At 35.1% G+C, this 23,378-nt stretch overlaps 2 protein-coding genes across 6 annotated transcripts; one reads left to right on the forward strand and one right to left on the reverse strand.

Moving 5' to 3' along the window:
• Positions 1 to 43: 43 nt before the first annotated feature.
• On the forward strand, positions 44 to 1,615 carry LOC139779174 (ATP synthase subunit g, mitochondrial). Its single transcript, XM_071717443.1, has 2 exons — positions 44 to 196; positions 1,272 to 1,615. The coding sequence occupies exons 1-2, from the start codon at positions 157 to 159 to the stop codon at positions 1,529 to 1,531; spliced, it is 300 nt and encodes a 99-aa protein (XP_071573544.1). The 5' UTR covers positions 44 to 156; the 3' UTR covers positions 1,532 to 1,615.
• On the reverse strand, positions 1,591 to 22,807 carry LOC139779166 (probable methyltransferase TARBP1). Of its 5 annotated transcripts, none has more exons than XM_071717426.1 (12): positions 21,343 to 22,807; positions 8,562 to 8,861; positions 5,490 to 8,432; positions 5,183 to 5,412; positions 4,858 to 5,074; positions 4,630 to 4,782; positions 4,381 to 4,545; positions 2,964 to 3,152; positions 2,712 to 2,889; positions 2,323 to 2,657; positions 1,947 to 2,083; positions 1,591 to 1,870 (listed from the first exon to the last, which is right to left on the reverse strand). In XM_071717426.1, the coding sequence occupies exons 3-12, from the start codon at positions 8,256 to 8,258 to the stop codon at positions 1,720 to 1,722; spliced, it is 4,524 nt and encodes a 1,507-aa protein (XP_071573527.1). In that variant the 5' UTR covers positions 8,259 to 8,432; positions 8,562 to 8,861; positions 21,343 to 22,807; the 3' UTR covers positions 1,591 to 1,719. The 5 variants fall into 5 exon arrangements, 4 of the variants coding, with proteins under 4 accessions (XP_071573527.1, XP_071573529.1, XP_071573528.1 ...); XR_011719816.1 differs by lacking the exon at positions 21,343 to 22,807 and adding an exon at positions 2,235 to 2,259 and having other exon boundaries at positions 1,655 to 1,870; XM_071717428.1 differs by lacking the exon at positions 21,343 to 22,807 and having other exon boundaries at positions 2,323 to 2,633; positions 8,562 to 8,860.
• Positions 22,808 to 23,378: the final 571 nt, after the last annotated feature.

The raw sequence follows: 23,378 nt of genomic DNA on the forward strand, positions 1-23,378 counted from the left end.
TCGACTCGCGCATAAGTTCGACCAATCCCTATATCGAGTTTTTTGTTACTAGACTTTTGTTACTAGTTGTCGCTGCCTGTCGCTGTGTCGCTGTCAAGCAATTGACGGAGATCTGTTTGCTTCTTCTCCTTTCTAAAAAATTAAACACGACAGACGATGGCACGGATCGTCGCAAAATCCACCGAATTGGTAAAACGTACGGATGACCTTATAAAAATCTTATCGTGGCACGTTTGTCGTTATATACGATTATTTCAGGCGAGAATTAACCTCGCTGCAACTCGGACGTGTATTATGTAACGCTTACTTCCCATCAGATTTTCGTGAAATAATTATTTGTGAACCTGTCATTACAAAAGTTTTGTATTCACTTTTGTGTCAGATGTGTCGTTGAATCGCTAAAATGGCAGCTTTCTGCTGATTAAATTTTGTGCTCTTTCGAGGTTATATTTTTCATGACAGAACACAGGAATGGACAAGCCATACTAATTTCTGTAGATCAATTTAAATTCCTTTGAAAGTAGTGATATTTGTAGTAATAAATATATTCCCAATTTACTTAAAATTTGTTCATAATAAAAGCATTCTTTGATGTAAAATATGACATGCCTCGTAATGTGATGACTAAAGAAATAAATCTAGAATTTTTGTAACTATATAACGACATTGTAAATTAACAAGAAAATTTAATTTATTTAACATTCTGTTATAAACGTCTTTAGTCTGATATTAATGTATATTATGTGTAATGTAATACTCTGAGTCTTTATTTTGTTATTAATGTTTTTAGACTTTTGCTGTAAATAGAATTATGTTATACTTTTGTTATATCTCGATTCTTATTATGTATATATGAAGAATTCTAATGTTGTGAGATTTGTGCTCCAAATTTTGTATTTTATTAATTTTTACTAACATTATATTGTAGTTTTTTAATATAAGATTCTTTTTTATAACTGAACGAGTGTACATTCTCTGTACTTGAAGTGAAATAGGGTATATATGTTATACCCTATACATAAGATTTTAAATTTGGCGAAAGCAAGAAGGATTTAGTGCAGTTCAATGTAGCAATGTAAAAAACAAACCTAATGTTTCCATTTAAATGAACACTTCTCTCAGCGCAAAACCACTTGTTTATACATCACAGCATTAGCAGTTAACGCTAGATGTCTGCCTTGTGGCGTGATTCCCAGAACTCTGGGAAATATCCCTTGTATATACATAAGATTTGTATTTAAATAAAATTGAATAATACATATGAATTACAGTTGGGATCAATCAAGCGAAGCCTGTGCTGCAAGTATGGGGTCAGTATGCCAAAGTAGAACTGACGCCACCCACTCTGAAGGACATCCCTGCGATTCGTAGTGGATTTTCAAGATTGATCCATGCTGCACGGACTGGTCGTTATCGCGACGTCACTGTGCGCGAGGGTATCATAAACACCTTAGTTGCTGCCGAAATATATTGCTGGTTCTTCGTTGGAGAATGTATCGGAAAGCGGCACATTGTTGGATATGATGTATAAGTACGCTACATATGTATAATTTTACATAGATAATCTTGTATAAATTATAGACCTGCTCGTAAATATATAAAAATATAGATCGTATATTTTTCTTTTCAAGAAGTGTTACAATGTAGCGAATCGTTTATCTCGTCAAAAATACATTTATTTAATATCGCCATCTCATCTTACAAACGTGGAAAAGTTTATTATTTTAACACGTGTTGACTTGCGTATTGCCATATGCAAATTGCAGCGGTAACGTGGACATTCAACGATCGTGTTACACCCACTTGAGGAATTTCTATGCATTTGTCGAAGAGAGGAATGAAATTTGCTGGTATACCATCCTTCTCATTTCTATAAAATAGAGATTCTCATTATCAATTATACTGGTCTCGAAGTAACGCGTCATGGAGTCGTAATTTATAATTACCCTAAAATAAGAATTGTTTTTTTCTCGAATTGTGTCGTCATCAGATTTATACTATTGACCGTCTGTTCAACCCCAATTAAAGACCATCCTGCATTCTTTCTATCCAACAAGAATTTCTGCAACTCGTGCGGCTTCACCTAAAGATTTTAAAGTATCGCAGTATTTCTTTGGAAATCTACTCACAATTGATAAACTTGATAAACAAAGACTTTCCAAAAAAAGATTTTAAATATTTCCAAATCATTCTTAATGCGTTTTTAAAAGATAAAGACTATTGTGCCGACTTACAGAAATGAAGATTGCTTATACCAAGCTGCGGAAAGTTGCTGTTTACAATTTGTTAAAATATAGATTCGAGAAATAATTGTTTACATACCTGTAACATATTTAACCATTTATCAGCAGATACACTGAGAAACTGAAACTCTCTGTCCTTTACGCAATCTGCATTTGCGATGACTAGTGTCTTAACTCCAAATATCTCGCATGTCCTGGCAATTCCGCCTAAATTTGGTGGTCGATCAACAAAAGATGCTACAACTATTAGACCTTCTTGCAGCTGTGCATCTTGCAGAGATATGAATTCGCTCGTCATTTCGAAAATATCACCACGTAAATCTGTAGGCTTTGACGGCTCAATCTTTTTCTGGATATTATTTAAATCCATATAGGTTTCACTATTATTTTCTAATAATTCGGCGTGTGTATCACCTGCAACGTAACTATTTCATATCCTACACAATATTTGTTGCCATTTTAGTTTACCTGCGAAAGATTTTGTCAGATATACGGAAGATTCGGTCTCGGTCAGAAATGAATTCGCGTTGTAAAGTTGTAGAGGATGAGCATCACTTTGCTCAAACATCAAGTCTTTAAACACATCCGGACTAATCCATTCGTCGCAACTTACGTTAGTCAAACGTGGTAGTTCATAGTAAATTGTCTATAAACGTCATAAAATGATGTATTAGTACGTCAAATTCAATTCTTTCTCGAGGGCAAACGTGTAGTGTGTACCTGTAAGCTGTAATCGTTGATTGGATGAAACTTGGAAAAATAAAAATCATCCTGTATTCTAAATGAATTTTTTATCAAACTTTCCTGTTGTAAACCAATTACAGCAGCCCGATATGTACCTTTATAGTCGGGTAAATTACGATCGCCATACGTTGCTTTTATTAATTCGTACAATTGTGTCAAAATAAACTATAGACAGAAAAAAATTAAGATGAGCGAAAAATCGTGAGATATATGTACATACGAAGTATTTGAAAAGTGTGGGACGGACCCCCTATTATCCCACTTTTCGAATACCCCGTATATATGTATATTTACATTATATCTTAAGGATGTTCTGGAAGGTTTGTCAAAGAGCTACGAAGTTGATGAAAATTTAATATCATATTCTGTATTCTCTTTCAAAATTTGGAGCCAAATTTCAGATCGATTCACAATTTAGATAAAAAAATTATCAATTTTTGAATATCCGAGTTTTAACACATAACTTTATGGCGTTACAGAAAAAAGTGTAAACATTAAAAAATGCTACCAATATGATATTTTATACACAAGTAGATCATCAACAAAGAAAAATATGGCAATAAAATTTGAAACAATTTACAAAATTTTTTTTTCAAGATTTTCTAAAAAAAAATAGTAACAGTTATTAACAATCACTAAGGGGCGATTGTTTCAACCTGTTGGTAAACTACCTAATAGTTAAATTATATGTCTATCTTTGTCTAATTTGAAGGAAAGACAAAGACATATATATTTAACTATTAGTTAGTTTACCAATAAGTTGGAACAACCGACCCTAAATCTACGTCTTTTACATTCTGTTAGATTTGCCGTAACTATTTATATACATTTTTTTGTCTTTGGATCTCTGGAGAATTAATATCAATGTTTTTAATATTTCCTGCATACTTTTAATTGGGACGGTGTCTCCAGAACATCTTTAAGGCTCTTGGGTTCTTTCTGACATTTTGTAAGATTGTGACGTCAGAAGCGAGAAATTCGTGCTATTTCCAAATAAAAAGGTATTTGCATAAAATAACACTTCAGATCATTTCAGCACACTTCGAAAACATTCTGAGATTAGTTAAGTCTATTCCTTTCCCTTGACAGTTAATAAACAGCCGTAAAATGAATGTAATACAAAAGCTATAGTCATGTGCCTGCGCATAAGCCTTTATCGTATTACATTTATTTTACGGCTGTTTATTAACTGTCAAGGGAAAGGGATAGACTTCGGAGTATTTTTGAAGTGTGCTGAAGTGATCTAAAGTGTTATTTTATGCAAATATCTTTTTATTTGGAAATGGCACGCACGAATTCTCAGCGTGTCATTTCTCGCCTCTGACGTCACAATCTCACAAGGTGTCGGAAAGAGTTCAAAAGCCTTAATCCTTGTTTTGCAGATTTTACTTGCCTGATTATAAACACGCACGTTAAATTGTTGTCCTAAGCAACATTGTACTATATATGGCAGAGCTGTGCGAATAAAAACTTTCTGATAAGTACTTGAAAGTAGTTTCGCGACATGATAGACAATACTTGCAACAGAGATCGTACACCTTGGTCGGTGCTTCAAACTCTGAAAATATATGTATACTCTGATAAATGTAGACATTTGAGAAGTCTTTCTTTTTTACAGGATTATAGTATTTATTCGGATTACCTTTGCAAAAAGTGACCACAACGTATCATGCAAATGAATATTTTTCACAAAGATTCGTATCAACAACCACTCTTGCATTATTCTCACGCTAGACTGATTGCTTTCCGAAAAAATAAAATCACATAATTTTTCCTGTAGTAGAGAGACAAATTCCTACGAAACAATCATCTATTAATTTCTTAATCAGAGTAAAAATAAAATTTAATTAACAACGAAAACTTAGCTCACCTCATCCAACATTGGTTCTAATATCAATAAAATTTGCATTGTTCTGTGTTTTGATTTATGTAAGGACGAATCGTTAAAATATCTCTTGGTTTTATTCTTTTCCAATGCATCGAGTATTAACTGTACAAGTGTTGGTGCATAATTTAATTCTGAATTAATTATTCTTTGCAACAGTATAACCGCCTCTGCTCTGATCGCGCCATCATTATTATAATCCCTATTAATAGAACATCAATATTGTATTAATTATTTACAAAAATTACCTATGAATTTACATATTTATAAATCACTTATTCAAAATAAATATTGATAAACAGATGCTTACAACGTGAAGATATGTTTTGGATAATATTGACCCAAGTGCTTGACAATAAATAAATGAGCATGATTTTCGATTTTCTTGTCACGCCGATATGGAGAACCATGAAATAAACAGTTCTCTAACGGATTTTCTAATTTTATCAAATTGTATATGTCCAAATTTTTCATTTTAGAAAGTATTATTCTTTTGAATCTTGTATTCTCTCCTTTGCAATTTAACAATTCAGCAATATACTGCGAAACATAGATCATAAGCGATCGATATTTTAAAAACATCGATATATGTCTTTCGGCATAAATTTCCGACTTACTTGATTCACGAATTCCGCGGCATTAAGCACGGCATTAGGCAAAAGGAAAAAGTTATTATTAATAATAATTCCCATGAGGTCTTCCACTGCTGTCCAAAAGATATTGTTCTTTTTACTGTTTATAATACACGTAAAGCCCAAGTCAAAAGCACATTCCAGAGTTTTTCTATCGATTATTTCGCTTATAACTTTATTATCAACCATTACTGTTAGTATCTTTGCAATTTCAGAAATGTTTTCTAGTAGGCCTATCTCGAGAAATTGTAGCAAGTTAGACAGCATTGTGGTAACAGGAATCCACGAGGACACTGGAGAATTCACGAGATATTGATGATGAAGTTTTAAGAGAAGCAAATAATATTCCGATGTAATTTTTCCTTTTAAATTTGCATTGATATCCTTAGAAATGTTCGTTAACCCCCGCATAGTCAACAAATGCTTCGTGTAAAAGGTTTTTGGACATGGCAAAGCCAACGCGTTCTGAGAGACATACAAAACGTATAATCCGTACAAATATTGCAGATTTAAACTTTGCAAGTTGTCTATCAAGTTCATACTTTCATTTCGCAATGTTTCTATGTAAACGTTTGCATCCTTTTTCGGTATGAAGAGAGGTGCGTTGACGATATGTGAGGATAAAATGGCTGTATATCTCGTGTAATCTTCGTAAGTTAGCTCTGTGGACATCTTCCTCATGTATTTAATTAAAAAATTAAAAGTGGTACGTATATATAACGTTATAAAGTCCGTCATCTTATCGAGGGGTCTCTTCACGGAAAGATGCAGTAAATGTGATATAAATTCTACTATATATATACTTGAGATTATATCAGCATAAGGTCGTAGAACGATACCATTCAAGGTACACAGCCAATTGCTTAATGATGCTGCGGCAGGGCATAACTTGCACGAGAATACAAGATTTGCATCATATAACAAATATACTATTAATGCAAATATCCTAGGACTCTCAGGACTAGCATTTTCAATAAGGAAGGAGACTTGCGAATATTTTTCGCAAGTCTCTTTCACGAAAGTTTCCACGTCTTTTTTCGCTAATAATTTCTGCAACCATGCTGTAATAATGTTCCAAACAATTGTTCCTCTCGCGAGACCTTCTCCAGGGGGAAACGTAGCTAAAACATTGGCGAGCAACGGTAGATCGCTCATCTGTCGTACATAATTGGGGATTGCTCTCAAGAGTTCAATTTGAGACGCGGTACGTAGAATATGAGAGTGCATGCTCAGATTTGTTTCCACTAAAGATTTAATGGCATTCAATTCGGTAGTCTGCCAATTGGAATGTTGTATCTCTTTTTGTGAAATTGTTCGTAACGCATGTATGATATAAAATATTGCCACGGGACCCCAGGCTACACAGCTGACCTTCTTGAGAAATCTGTTGAGCAAATCACTTTTCTCTGCGCATTTGAGGAAGTGCGAGAGTTCCTTCACAATGTCCGGACATTCCTCATCAGGCTGACATTCGTAAAGAAAGTTATTATTCAGAACATTTACAAACAATTCGAGAAACTGATCGTTAAATATGGTGTCATCCAGTCTACAAACGTGCGATACACCCCACTTTGCAATACGATTATTTTCATGCAGTAAAACTTTCTCGAAAATGCACTGCAGCCATTCAATGTTAAAGCAATCGCAGGCTCTGTGTTCTTCGTTTACTTTTATTAGATCAGCTATATGAGTTAAAGCTGGTGTTACTAAGTGTTCTTGCTTCTCTTCTACCGCTTCATACACCAGGAAAAATCTCTTCTTAATGTGATCCATTGATGAAAACGTACCAGATCGATAACAAATAAACGGTGTGATTTGTGCCTTTGTCAAATTCGGTCGTGCCAATTTTAATACAACCTCTTCACTCAGAGAATCAATTGCTTTCTTCATTATGTATAAGGCCTGTTTGTGATATTGTTGCACGGGTGATCGCAATCCCTTTAATACGAACAACCAGAATGTGCTCTTACAATAAATATCACGGTGTAATATATTCATTGAATGTGACGATGTGAGACAAGTGTCTGCCATGATACTCAAGACAGTGAGAGACTCTTTTAAATCATTCGCTTCGTGCAAAAAATGGTCCCATAGAGGATAAACGATATATGTCGGAGTAAAAATCTCTACTAACTTAGGAAACATTAAAGCAAACAATCTCCATTCATTGTCTTTCTTTACCTTTACCCACGACTTTATAATGTCTAAATACATGCAACTAAGGTTTTTCAATGCTTTGATCTCTTCGCTAGTGGCGTGAAGTTCATATAAGCGTAAAAATTCTAAAAGGTATTCTAATATCTTCATATACATAATTCTAGACTCGCTGGTTGCGATGTAAGCTTTGCTCAAGCAGAGGAAATACTGCAGATGTTGTTTGATCGAGCTAGCATTATGATAAAGTATCATTTGCAAAATGATTATGTCGCACAAGAGCGAAATTTGTGAGGCATTTCGCGAGTAATTTGGTGGAAAGATCATTTTTATACTAGGAAAGGAAAGTTTCTCCGCGTCAGCAGGTATCACATACTTCTTACGATCGCCACTCTGGACATCGTGAAATGCAGATTGATATTCATAACACAACAACAGTCGGCAGAGCTCGAGTTTATCCATATTTAACTCTTCTGTAGTTATCTCTTGATTGTAACACTGTATCAAATGATGTATGTCAAGCTTGTACTTGCTGTCTATAGTTTGTAAAAGTGAGATGTTCACTGTGGAGAAGTGTAAATAACGATTGTGTAGATCCATCTTATTTGGGTTTCCTTCACGATCGATTTAAACTGTTGAAACGTTTCAATTCTTAATACACAGTACAAGATGCATGTACGTGGTATCCTTTCATTTGCGAAAAGGTCTCTCTCTCTCTCTCTCTCTCTCTCTCTCTCTCTCTCTCTCTCTCTCTCTCTCTCTCTCAGTGCTATCCTAGAAATACGTACAGTACAAACAAATCAGAAAGGTACAGAAAAGTTCATTATATTTACCAGTTAGTAAAAAGACTGTATTACAAAAGTGTATTATATTTTCTGTTATAAAGATATAATTTTCTCTTACTATTTTCGGTTTAATTATCGCTTTTTGCCGTGTGTCATGACGTCCGTTACTTTTCTTTTTGCTGAATCTCGCCGGATGGTTTGGAATGCCTTCAATCTGTTCTTTCAGACTATATAGCACATTTATTTAAATAACATCCGTTACATGTGCCTAACAAAAGAGATCACACCGATCACACGTGGCGAGTTCACTTTGAGTTGACAAATTTATGGTAGTTGGATTGTTGGAACCACGGTTGGAACAAAAACTCACTGTGCAACAACGCCCTCTTGCCGGTTATCGCAGCTGGAGTAAGAAGCACTAAAGCAAAACAAGTTACAGATGGTAACAGGTTACAGGTGATGTTCATTTCTAGTCTAATATGCATTATGCGTTATGCAAAAGTTTGTGCTTTGGTCTTAATCAGTCTTAATTTAATTAAGTTAAACCGAGATTAAGGCCCTGCGTACAATAAAACGCATATTAAGAATAAAGCATATATATTAAATATTAGAATCTATAAATATATATAGGAATATTCTTGTAAGAAATATTAAATATTAGGATATGTAAATGTAAGAATATTCCTATATTTATTCTTATATTTTATTCTTTTCCATTGTGCGTTACGTTTAATTACTATTTCTAATTCCGATCCCTAATATTTATTAACATTTATTCTTATTCCGAATATGTGCTCTATTGTACGCAGGGTTTAAAGTTAATCTACATTGGTAAAAATAAACATAAGAAACTATAAATAATGGGAGGAACGAGGAACATAAGCAAAAGTTCTGTTTGTAGCTATGTTACACTTTCTACTCTCAAAATGAGTCGGATATATAATTGTTCAATTAAAAAATGATTTTTTTTCGAACACAAGAACGAGAGTATAATTATATATATATAATAGCTTTTTAATAGCCTTTTTTGAAACATTTAAATTTATATTGCACTAATTATTGCACAAAATAAATCATTTTATCCATGCACATATATCCACTTATTTACTTAAATTAATTTTGTCCTATCGGTCTTAATCTATTTGTCATCGGACAAATCTGAGCTTAGAAAACTTCCAACAGTTGCAAAATAAACCTTCTGCTGAACATGGCCATTGAAAGAACATTTAGGCTGCGTTCGGAAACGTCACCCGAGTGCACACGAGTATACTCCCTTCTCTTTCTATCTCAGCGAGTTAGAAGGAGAAGGGAGTATACCCATGTGTACCCGGGTGACGTTTCCGAACGCAGCCTTATACGTGTGTTCCGTTTTGAAGAACTTCCTGAACTGATGCACATCAGTAATGCAATTAAGTTAGAGTGAGACAAGTATATTTTGTTTCACTTTAACTTATTGCACGAATGTGCACCAGTTCAGGAATTTCTTCGAAAAAGAATAGACGTCATAGATGGTATATGAATAAAGCTTCTAGAACATTCTCACGCATGTCTCGAAGACGTCATAAACACGTTCAAAAGACGTGAAAAGTAGGAATTTTAAATGTCTTTATCTAAAATGTCTTTATCATCAAACGTTTCTAGAACAGTTTTTTAAACGTTATTTTATCGGAAAAGAAACGTTCCATCGAACGTTTTTCGAATGGACATTTTTACTCATGAGAAACGTTTCTAGAAATCGGTTATAAAACGTTTCGGAAAAACGCTTATAAAACATTTCTGAAACGTGTATGTGCTACCTGGATATATTATTAGTTAAAAGAAAAATTTCTGTTACTATATACGACATGTTAATTTGAGTAACAACAGTAATTTATAGTAATAAAATGACTACAATCAAACGAAACGTAAGGATGAGGTATGTTGACTCATATATTAAGGCACGCTTTGCTTGACTTGCTGTTGCCGCGCGCGTGAGACGTGTGTGAATATGTAATTTACTACCTACAATGCTGATAGAAGCTAGATATATATTTATATTTTATATTTTTACATTGAAGAAAGCTACATATCTAATATAGTTTACAATTGTTTTTCTGCAACAGCATTTTACTATTCGATCATTACAAAATAACTTTAAAAGATACAATCTTTATCAAGAAGTACATATCTGCTACCCGTTTTGTATTTCTATTACATTTTCATTAATTTAACATAAACTTTTGTCGTATAGCCAACTTACCCTACTATCGGGGCAAGTTGGCTACAATGCAGCATATGTTCGTATTTCACTTATTACAAAGAAACTATACAGTATACAGGAGCTTTCCTGGCACGAAAATGTAGAGAAAGGTTCTCTCTATCATATTATTAGTATTGTTTAATCATGATAATTAGTTGTTTATGAAATCAAATGCCGAAATCGTGAAAACTGTGCCAACGAGCCCCGCTCTCCTCTATTGCACTACTGATGTGCACCAGTTCAGGAAATTCTTCAAAACAGAACAAACATATAAATGTTCTTTCAATAGCCATGTTTAGCAGAACATTTATTTTGCAACTGTTGGAAGTTTTCTAAGCTCAGATTTGTCCGAACAAATAAATTAAGACTGGATAGGACAAAATTAATTTAAGTAAAGAAGTGGATATATGTGCATGGATAAAATGATTTATTTTGTGCAATATAAATTTAAATGTTTCAAAAAAGACTATTAAAGCTATTATATATAGATAAAGCAAATAATAATTTTGAAAATAAAAATTTAACAAATATTTTTGTTAACTGTAGAAACGTAAAAAATATGTTTCTTAAATCATGGTTTCAAAAACATTTTTGTTCAAACGTTTCTTAATGGTTCTTTACGGTTATGAAACTACCCTGGCGAAAATAAGAAGCCTTATAGAGCGTTGACAAACGTTTGGTGAGGGTTTTCTGAGCGTTTATACGCTTTCAAACGTTGTAAGAACACTTACACAACGCTGTTGGGTTGTAAACGCTTTCGGAACGCTTATCAAACGCTGTATAAAACGTTTCGTGAAAATTCTGTAATGCTAAGCCAACGCTTTTCAGAGAACGCTTAGCGAACGCTGATACAACTTCGTATAGAGAGTTTGCTGTCAGACTTTACAAACGTTTATCAAACGCTTTTCCCAACGCCGTAAGACAAGCGTTTTCCCTTTGCTCAGCAAATGCTCTTTTAATGCGGCGAATTGTAGGGCGTTTGTGCAAACGGTTTGAGAACGCTTAAGAAACGCTTTATCTGGCGCCGTAAGACAAGCGTTTTCCTTCCGTTCAACAAACGTTCTTCTAACAATGCCGCTAGGCGGCGCATCTTTCTCGCATTTAAAATACATCCAGCCGCGTATATAAGCAGACCCTCTGCGAGGCGAAAAGCAGATTTTAACATTTAACGCTCTTTCCGCCGTTTCTTCTAACGACAAGAGTAAACGCCTGTTAAACGCTCAATAGAGGCTGCACGCAGTTTCCAATGATGAAAGCAAACGCTTTCGACTTATTAACAGAGGATCTCTAAATGTTTTAGGCCCGGTCTACAATGGATGTATTGTAGGTCGTAAGTCGTAAGAATTGGCCAATCACAGTTAATTATTCTTCGACCGCAAGAAGAACCCTAAAGCGATGCAATTTCCGCTTTTCAAACGCTTTTCAAACGGATTACTTGGCCGTTTTCAAACGCTCAACAAACTCCCGTAAACGCTGTGCAAACGCTGTGAAAATGCTGTGCAAACTTTTAAAACGCTTTACAAACGTCTTTCAAACGCTAAAGCGTTGCAATTTCTGCTTTTTAAACGTTTTACTGACCGATTCTAAACGCTCAACAAACTCCCGCAAACGCTCACGTAAACGCTTAACAAACGCTTATGAAACTTTCTATTTTCGCCAGGGTATGTATATATGTTCAAAAAACGTATATGAAACTAATAGGTGCTACCTGGGTATTAGACTTTGGAAAAAATAAACGGTACAAAAAGTCTAGTTACAGAGAAAAAATTAAAAGTACGAAGTCGAGTTCGTATTTTGAGATCGGATCGTAGAACGACTTCGACCTGCAAACTTCGATCAACTCGGCGATTAATTCAACTGACACAATCGCTTACAGCAAAATTTCTATGTCGTCCTTAATCCCTAATCTTTTTTTCCACGTATCAAAAAATTATCAATTCTATCCTTGTTAATAAAATAATATAGATATTACTTGATATTAAGTCAAGTAATATCTATATCATGGTCAAGTAATATTTATCTTACAAAGTATCTTAATATAAAATTTTCACATTTGGACTTTGCGTCGCAATATATCTCCGCTCGTAGGGCACGTAGCGGAATATTATAAGAGAAACCCCCCCCCTAATTCGACCCCAAGCTATCGATCAAGCCTACTTAGAACTTGATCCGTTCACTCGTTATCGAGATCTCAACATCTCGAGTACTCGCAACTCGTCGCGTCGCGTAAAAGAGTCACGGTCGGTCTCGCTCCGCGTGTACTTGGCGCGAGACACTACCGTGTCTCTTGATAAGTCACGAAGTTTGGTCGAGTTTTCGTCATCTTAAAATAATCTACAGATTATTTCATTAAATCAGTGACTTTTTCTTAGCGGAAATATCGAGGAAGTTCACCGCTTAGTTGTGAATATAAAATTAAATGCCTTCAAGACATTTCGTTTGTTCTTCACGAACTTCTTATATTTTTCATCTTTTCTGTTTTTCTTTCTAATCTATGATAGTAATACTTATTTCATCAAGTGTAAAAGGTATAACATAGGTATATAATGCATTTATGAGGAACAGTTCTATTAATTCGTCGAAGTGAGACCAGTTTCAAAATTAGTCCGGATGAGATTGCATAATCTCGAATATGTTATTAGTTTCGGTAGCGTTTTACTCTGCTACTCATTAGGTCGTTACTAAAAATCTCTCGTATCGTTTCCTAATAAATTACATGAATCTTTGAAAGACACAAGTTGCAGTAAATATAGCGTCTTCCTTACGGAGATGTAAGATTTGACTTGAAGATGATTTGCAACGATGATCTAGAGGCGATCAATTACGCGATGACTCGAACATTTGCGCTATATGGGCTCACGCTCGATATTTTTATTTCTAGTGATATAGTTATCTCCGTGTGATAACTTTGCAGTTGGAGATACGATTGGAGATATGGTCACTCCTCCGTGTCACATTTTCTAGATCGTAATACAGAACTAATGTATAATAGACATCAGATATAAGCACGTTCTTGCAGCTATAAAGTAGAAAGAGAGAGAGGGGAGGGAGAGAGAGAGAGAGAGAGAGAGAGAGAGAGAGAGAGAGAGAGAGGGGGGGGGAGAAAATAAAATAAAATTGGTCGACGCTGTAGACAAAATCCGGGCATCGATCCAACGTTGCGACATTTGTCGATGTTCTTACATCGAAACTTTGAACAACATTCGCACGAACATGGAGCACGTGCGAAATGAGAAGCAAAGAATAACTTTCGAGCGCAGAAAACTCGTTTTATGGGCTCTCTTCGTGCTTCGTTTTAGAAAAAGCTCGTGATTTTCTCTTTCTCTCTTTCATGCGTCTCCGCAGCGTACGTGCCTTTCGCTCGCAAATTTTGAAAATAAATTATCGGCGTGCGCGACGATTCCAGTTAAATTGCGCGTTTAGACACGCGCTCTCGAGCCTAAAGCCCCTTGCACAATGCCAAGCAACAGGCAATAGGAACAGGAAATAACCAAAAAATCGTTAATTACAACCTAAAAAATTCGAATGCTATGATTGGTTGGCAACAGGCAATAGGCACAGAATTTCCAACGTGACGGAAACTCTGTGCCTATTGCCTGTGTCACTGTTTATTCTGCATTTATACATGATTTCTGATTTCTATTCCCTGTTCCTATTGCCTGTTGCCTGGCATTGTGCAAGGGGCTTAAGTAATCTTTAGCCACGAAAATAACGTGCACGAAACGCGCGCTGTATTGTCCAAGGACATCGCGCCGGTGTGCTGCACGCTACGCGCACGTGAATTATATCCGGATGCAGAGAGAAAGCGCGCGCGCGCGCACATACAAATCCTATCGGGAAACTCTATCGGAAGAGACGCCAAGTGCATGAAAAAATATTCAAAATTGTATGCAACAAAAAATAAAAAAAATACCATTGTATTGTATTTAACATCGTTTTAAGTACGATCCGGAGATGCTTTACGATCATCTCATTGACTAAAACGATCTTAAGATAGATTATGTAAGATAATAATTAAGATTACTAGGATTATAAGATCGGACTATGAATGTTAATCAAGAATGCCTTGATATTCATGTATCAGATGCATTTCGCGGAAATCTCTACAAAAAACACCGGTGAAGACTGACTAGAGAAATAATTTGAAAGGTATCCGATTAGCAATGCTGTTTACGAGCTATGTATTTGGACTGTAAAAGAGAGGGAGAGAGCGATACTAACTGAGATGTATGTTATTTATAGAATTGTTTAAACAGTTTTTCAAATAGGCGAGTGCGCACACTGCAGCACAAGTTATCAATACATAAAATTATACATAATTAAATACATATCATTAATAATATCACATAGATATACTCTGATAAGTTAAACAGGAAGTTCTTATTTAGATGCATAAGATTCAAAGACCATTTGATCTGATATATTTCTGGAATTTTAATTATAATTAATTGCAAAAGAAATGAATCAAATAAGTGAATTATTATTACATCTTATTTATAAGAAATTCAATGTTATCTTTGTGTCTTTTGAAGAATTATGTAAAAAAATATTAATTCATCTTATCATAATATATCTCAACATATCAAAGTATGAGAATCAGTAATTTATCACATCAGAACATGCACATCATCAAAGTATTACATCAGAGCATGCACAATATATCAAATTATCACATCAGAGCATGCACTTCTTATATCTATGATTCACGCAGACGAATTGTTGAATATTCTAATTAATCTCGTTGATTAATTTTACAATCATGAAAAGAATGTGACAATGTTTTGGCTTAACACGTTGGATAGATCTTAAGTGAAATGTTGATGAAAGTAATTACAGTGAAAGTATCATTAAATTGAATAATGACAAACGTTTGATGAGTCATAATAAATTATAACTAACAGAACTCGACAATTTTAATGAACGTAAGTTACACTGAATAGAACGTCTTATTTTTGTAAAGTCTTTATAGAACGATGTTATGTATATGAATCGTGGCTCGAATCGTTGATTAAGCGACATTTCTGAAACCAAGAGAGTTACGTCTCAAACTCGTCTCAGGCTTCAATGAAACATTATTAAATACCTGTTTGATGACTGCACTGTTCGTCGAACAGGCAAAGAGAAAAATCTCTCGGAGATAGTTAGTGTCGTGTTGGCACTAACCCAAAGCTCTGTGATGTCACGTCGGCATCACATCTTTTCTGTATATCATTGGCACTAGCCCAAAGCTCTGTGATGTCACGTCGGCATCAAATCTTTTCTGTATATCATTCACCATGAACGATACCCTGGCGAAAATAAGAAGTTTCATAAACGTTTGTTTGATGTTAACGTGAGCGTTTGCGGAAGTTCGTTGAGAGTTTAGAAACGGTCAGTAGAGAGTTCGTAGAGCGGAAATTGCAACGCTGCAGCGTTTGAAAGGCGTTTGTATATAGCGTTTTTGAGAGTTTGCACAGCGTTTACATGACGTATGACGTTTGCTGAGATTCGAGTTCTTTAAAACATTTAGAGATCCTCTGTTAAGCGTTTAATAAGGCTGCGTTCGGGGAGCGCGCTATATTAGCGCTATTGAATCATTTTGTCTTTATCGCTCATCAGATGTAAAACAAGGATAGAATAAGCAAATAGCGCTAATAGCGCGCTCCTCGAATCCAGCCTAAGTCGAAAGAGTTTGCTTTCATCATTGGAAACTGCGTGCAGCCTCTATTGAGCTTAACGGGCGTTTACTCTTGTCGTTAGAAGAAACGGCGTAAAGAGCGTTAAATGTTAAAATCTGCTTTTCGCCTCGCAGGGGGTCTGCTTATATACGCGGCTGAATGTATTTTAAACGCGAGAAAGATGCGCCGCCTAGCGGCATTGTTAGAAGAACGTTTGCTGAACGGAGGGAAAACGCTTGTGTTACGGAGTCGGGAAAAGCGTTTCTTGGGCGTCTCCAAGCCGTTTACGTTAACGCCTTACAAATCGTTCACTGCGCCTCTACAATTCGCCATCGGAAGAGCGTTTGCTGAACGGATTGAAAACGCTTGTCTTACGGCGTTGGGAAAAGCGTTTGCTAAACGTTTGAAAAATCTGACAGCAAACTCTCTGCACGCAGCGTTTATTGAGCGTTCTCTGAAAAGCGTTGCCTCAGCATTTTAGAACTTTCATGAAACGTTATATACAGCGTTTTATAAGCGTTCTGGAAGCGTTCAAAATCCAACGGCGTTGTGTAAGCGTTCTTATAAAGTTTGAAAGCGTATAAACTCTCAAAAAACCCTCATTGAACGGTTGTCAACGCTTTATAAAGCTTCTTAATTTTCGCCAGGGTAACGACACGTCGTCGTTGCAATGAGAAACTCCAAAGGATTGCTGGCAACGATCCTTCGTCAATGTATAAAGGAGACCACAATTGTGGCTGGATAGATGCATCGTTGCTATACGTTGGAGAACCCTGGCTATTTCTCGTCGTGATTTGCAGTCTACAATTGGAATTAGATGACTTAATAGCGCACGCAGAGCGGCTAACATTACTGTTTACAATGTATCGACTCAATCACACTGATGATCTCAATGTTACAAAAGTTTACGGAACGATTATCAAAAGCGTGTTGCTTGCTTGAACTTTCAAGAGAGAATGGCCAAAATCGAAGCGAAGAGAGACGATCGTCACTTCGTCTTCTTCCTTGCGGAAATCGGACGCCCGCATTAGCAACGTGATAAACACATCTTAGTTACCGAACCGCTCGCAAACATCGAAAGTACGCTTGGCGATAACGTCAAGTACTCTGCCTCTCCTCGCGAAATATCATTGCGCGGTTCTTTTAAACAAATGCAAATGATAAATAAGTTTAAGTTTGAATGAGGTATTACGTATTTTTATTGGCGTACTTTTTCAGTCTGCAACTGTCTGTGAAAAGGCAAAGTCACGCTTTTTTCACAAAGTAAGCAGCATAATACAAAAACACCCAATATTTACTAATAAAATTCAAATAACATAAGAAATAGAGCGAAACATTCAATCTGTGTACTTGATTCCTTTAAAAACGATTCATATTCTTCCTTTCGCTTCCCCCCCCCCTTTGATTTATTTCTTTATTTTCTTTTCTGTATTAACGTTTTATTTCATTATTTCGTATTTGGGATTAATTTCAAGATTAAAGTTAAGTTGACAAAATAAACGTAAAATAGAACGAAAAATGGAACAAAAAATTTTTAAAAGCGAATTTGGTCGTTCGTACTAGTCTGTACTAGCACACTAAAGGCTACCAAACGCGAAATTATTTAATTATAAAAACGTAAGATAAACACTTCGACCGATAAAATGCCCAACATTAATATTAAAATACTCAGACTAATGTATGTACATAAATTATACTGCAACATTACCATATATTAAATCATACAGTGTAAAAAGATTGTGTCTTTAATAAGTGGTCAGATAGCAATCATATGATTGCTGAAATAAGAAAACAAAATATAGAAATATGAATAAAATAAAAGTATAATTTATTCAAAAGATATATTAATTTACTTACTGAAAAATAAGATTATTAACACTTAGGGCCGGTTGTTTCAACCTGTTGGTAATCTAACTAATAGTTAAATCATATGTCTATCTTTGTCTAATGTAAAGGATAAACAAAGACATATATGGGTGTTTCTACGTAAATAGCGTTTTTTACTGTCCAAGCTTGTTATATGTTCATGATTGAGAGGAGGGTAAGCAAGCGTTGTGAAAGTTCACTACTGCATCGTATTTGAAGTATCGCACAATAATCTGTTAATTGGGGAGTGGCTTATCCAATGGAAAGATGCAGAAACTCCTAAAAATGTCAGTTACCTGGCCTGTCCATTGTCGAAAATTCTCTATTCCAGTTACACTTACTCCCTCCAATTGCAAACTCAATTGAAAATTTCCCATGTTCATTCAATCATAATATAGAACTAAGATTTTAACATCATTATTAAACATAAATCTCCCTTTGGAACCGAAAAAACCGGCTTCAAACTTGGTCCGGACATATGGAGTAAAATTGCACATTTTGAATTTTACCGCGGTTCCGCCATGTTGCATCGATTCAATGGGAGTCTGGTGTGGAGATTTCAAGAATTGGACATCAGGTGTGTTGTTTACATTGTTGGTGGTTGGTTGTTTTGAGCGTGATACAATCGTAATCGTGTATTTCACTTGAGAAAAGGTATGTCATAAAATTACGCGTCATTTGCCTGGCACATCTTTTTTTATTATATCGCAGTAAATTTTTCCTTCTAGTGGTAAAATTCTGATGATATTCGGTAGGCTAAACTTGATTTTTAATGGAAATTGGTTTACGTCAATTCAGGAGAAAGTGAGATTAATTCAACCATGAAATGTCAGTCTACTGGCATGTCATTCACCTGGCCATTCATGGGTTTGACGTTGAAATAAAATCAAACACGGTAAAAAACGTTGAAATAAAATCAAACACGGTAAAATACGGCGAAATAAAATCAAATACGGTAAAATACGGCGAAATAAAATCAAATACGGTAAAATATTTTTTTGGCCCCAAGGGCCCCAAAAACGGAATTTTTTTGACATTTCCTCTCAAAATCACTCATTGTTGAGGTAATTCAATATTTTACTAGACATGCAAAGTCGACTCATTACCGCACTTTACCAGATCACTGATGAATAAGCCATTACTTTCAGGTTTTTGATGTTGTAGTACGCTGGCTTTCAGGGTATGTTTCTGCTTCTATATTCACTCAAAAACAGGAAAAAAAAATTTTTTTAGGTATGTTTGAAATTGAGATATTTGCAATCTGAAAAAACGCTATTTACGTAGAAACACCCATATATGATTTAACTATTAGTTAGTTTACCAAAAAGTTGGAACAACCGGCCCTTACCTGCTAAAAAATTGTATATATAAAAATGTACATACATATATATATATATATATATATGCGTGCCAGCGTGCGTGTGCGTGTGTGCGTGTGAGTGTATGTCAGGCGCAAAGACCGAAAACGCTCACTAAGCGAAAAAATCGACTACAACGCACTGCAGTGGTCCCAAATACCAAAAACCTAGCCAAAATATGAAGGCGTTTTTCAATTTAAATGAAAATTGATATATTAAGGTTTTCGAGGTCGCTGATTACGAATCAAAAGTCAAAATTACGAAAAACAAAATAGCGGATCCAAAATATGGTAGACATATATATTTAAAAAATATTAGATTTAGCCGAAACTTGGCATACAGACGTTTTCGAGATCGTAGATTACGAATAAAAAGTTACGAATAAATATTACGAAAAACAAAAATGGTGGATCCAATATGGCGGACATATATATTGCATAATTTTTTTGAAAAGAAAAGATAAAAATTATATATATTTTTATATGAGCGTATTGTGCGTGTAGCCAGAGATGACGCAGCAATCGGACAAGGACAGATATATCATATAGATATCTCGTTAGACAAGGACAGATATAAGCCGATACATAGAAAACGGGATTAGAAATGTCGAAATAATTATACTGTTTATTTTATCAACCTGCATGTGCTTCTATATTAATAAAATTTTATTAGAGAAGATCTTTTTTTCTAGGCTTTTTAAATTTTAGTTCCAGTTGCACGATATTGTTCGTGCATATACTGTCCCTAAAGTAGGTTCATTTTATTTTGTATGTATAAACTGCAGTATTTTTGCAGTATTTTAAGCAAATATTGTCGTCAGGTGACAGCTATAGGCATGTCCAAATTTTTAATTTTTTTTCGTTTTTGATGTAAAATCGATTGCCCTATTCTAGATTTTTGTGCGTATTTTAATTAATTGTGTAAAAGAGTTTTGCAATTCTGTAAAGCCAATTCAAAGATTTCTTCTAAAAATAAATAATCGATAAAAATGTCACTATATATAGGATCTCCTAACGCGACTTTTTTAAAACAAATTTATTTTTCTATTTGGTTATACAGATTTAAAAATCCATTTCTAAAGTTAAAGTATTTAATGCACTCCACAGCAAATGATATATTCTGGTACTCTTCCATATGGACATCGCACGTACACATTCACTTTAATCTTTAATTGTTTTTTACACATATCTTTTTTGTTAGGTATCTAAGCCTAATTCTGAGAACGGTATGTTATTTCTTCATGCAATCCACTCTTCACGCCGGTCTCATTTTGTAAACAAATTGTAGAATTTTTATACGAAGCAAATGTAATTAGCCTTAGAGTAGGTAACGAAGATCATCTATACATTTCTGAAATTATTTTCGTTCTCGGCATAAAATCGATTTCCACCGGCGTGGAAAGCATATTAGTGCATATACTTTAACTTTGAAGAAGGATTTTTAAATCCATGGCATAAAGCTAATAAATTAATAAAAAGATATGCGTATTTTAAAAAAGTCGGTATTATGGACGGCTTTAGGATCCCCTTGCTTAACATCCTCATAATTATATTTTTATACATCAAACGGCTTGTATTATATTTAAACGTCTTCGCGCACAAGGCCGCGTAGAACACGCACCAGGCGTGCGGGCAACCGCAAATTCGCACACGTTATTCGCGGATTACGAATTGGATGAATGGAGCACGGACTCTTATTTCGGTTACTCCGCTTTTTAGAGTCACGCGAAGAAGTTGAAGTACCGTCATTCAAACTACTCTCCCGCAATCCCCGTCATACCTTCGCCCTCGCGGTCCTTTCCAGGTGCAACCACCCTCCACTCCACCAGTTTTCCCGTCCACCGCTGCACCGGTGGCACCGGCCGCTCGACTCCATCGAAAACAAAGAGACTGGACAGATGACAATAACAGTGAAATAAAAACACTAAAGAAACTGCTATATGAAGTACGCAGCCGATTAAAAGTAGAATTCGCGAGCTCGGTTAACAAATACTGAGAAGGAAAAATTAAAAATATCCCAATTAACAACTCAGCAGCAATGTTCCCCCAAATTAATTCAATATTCCGCAAAAAAGGTAAAGCAGAAATAGGAAATTTAAAAATAACACGCGACAAAGCACACATTCTAAATGACTATAACGTCAAGATAGATAACTTAATAACAAGCGAAAATGACGAATTACTTATAAACAACGATGAAGACAAACTAAATGTAATTGGGGCTTTCTTAGCAAATGTTAATAATGAAAATAAGACAGAAAACAATCGTTTTACGGAATACATAGAAAGTAAAGCGCGTGAATTTATTAACAACATGAACGAGAGACACGATATTACGTTATGTACATTTAGCGAGAATAATCCGGCAGACAATCCGTCAATTACTGAAGGACCGCAAGAATATTTTACGAGTGTGAGATGCTTGAAAAAGAAATTTAAAAACCTTAATAATAAAAAGTCAACAGGTATAGATGGTATCCCCAATGTAGTCCTGAAACAGATACCACCAACCACCACCCATGATCCAAGTTTACGTAATACTTTTTAATAACTTACTAAACCACAGACATTACCCAACACACTGGAAAAAAGCAGCAGGAGTCCCCATATTAAAAAAAGATAAAGACGACGCGAATCCAACAAACTATAGATCTATCAGCTTACTACCAAACATTAGTAAAATATTTGAAATGGTAATAAATGACGCATTGTTAGTTGAATGCGCTAAAAATAATATTCTTCCGGAAAATCAATTCGGCTTCAGGGCTAAACATTCGACAGTACACGCAATAAACAAACTAACATCAGACGTGTATTGGGCATTGAACGGGAAAAATTGCGTAGGCGCATGCTTAATAGACTTGGAAAAAGCGTTCGATTCTGTATGGATAAACGGACTAATAGTCAAACTAATAAAAAAAGGATTAAAAGTGCACATGATAGAAATGATAATTAACATGATAAAAGATAGATCCTTTATAGTACAAATAGGAACGGACGTTTCATCCGCAGAATTTGTAATACTAAATGGATTACAGCAGGGAACGGTCAATGCACCCATCCTTTTCAATATATACACATCTGACGTATTAAAGCTTTATGGCATGAGCACAACGTACCCGATCAAAGCAATAGCATTCGCTGATGATCTGATTATATACCATGAAGATTCATGGCCGACTCGAATCCAATCCACTCTACAGGACAGATTTGAAAGAATCCACGCGTATTACAAAGCCTAGAAACTGAAAATAAATATTAATAAGTGCGAAACAATTCTGTTTAGACAAAACCTCGATTACGCTAATAGAAATGTACGGAAAAACTACAAAACATTTGCGTTAAAAGGAAATAAAGAGAGCAATGAGGTTATACCACACAGAGCATGCGTAAAATACCTAGGTGTTAATATAGATGAAAAGCTGAAATTTAACACTCATGTAGAAACTCAACTAAATAAAGCAAAAAAAGCTTTCTTTAAATTCAAGACTATTCTACTCCAGAATATTAAACGAAAAAATTAAAATAATCTGCTATCTACTGTTAGTAAGGCCAATTATAACATATGGCTGCCCGGTGTGGTATAACATCAGCGCCTCCCAAATGGAGAAAATCAGACTATTCGAGCGAAAATGTCTAAAAGTATGTCTAAGAATGTTTGCAAATCCGGCGTACGATTACCAAAGACAATATAGCAACAAAAAAGTATACGACAAAGCTAACATACCGAGAATTGACAACTTTATATTAAAGCTAGTTAGAGATCATTTCGCAAACGCGGCAAAGATAAAACAAAACAGTCTAATTTTTGCAGCA

The sequence above is a fragment of the Temnothorax nylanderi genome, unplaced genomic scaffold (genome assembly GCF_030848795.1).
Source record: "Temnothorax nylanderi isolate EJ_2023f unplaced genomic scaffold, tnyl_v1.0 TNYL_tig0213_pilon, whole genome shotgun sequence".
Classification (NCBI taxonomy): domain Eukaryota; kingdom Metazoa; phylum Arthropoda; class Insecta; order Hymenoptera; family Formicidae; genus Temnothorax; species Temnothorax nylanderi.

Excerpts from the sequence above, each read along its gene's own strand:
- LOC139779174 (XM_071717443.1), top strand. The coding sequence starts at position 157 with ATGGCACGGATCGTCGCAAAATCCACCGAATTGGTAAAAC. Across the intron at positions 197-1,271 it reads ATCCACCGAATTGGTAAAAC|TTGGGATCAATCAAGCGAAG; the intron begins GTACGGATGACC and ends TATGAATTACAG.
- LOC139779166 (XM_071717426.1), bottom strand. The coding sequence starts at position 8,258 with ATGGATCTACACAATCGTTATTTACACTTCTCCACAGTGAACATCTCA. Across the intron at positions 5,413-5,489 it reads CCGCGGAATTCGTGAATCAA|TATATTGCTGAATTGTTAAA; the intron begins GTAAGTCGGAAA and ends TATGTTTCGCAG. Across the intron at positions 4,783-4,857 it reads TAGAACCAATGTTGGATGAG|GAATTTGTCTCTCTACTACA; the intron begins GTGAGCTAAGTT and ends ATTGTTTCGTAG.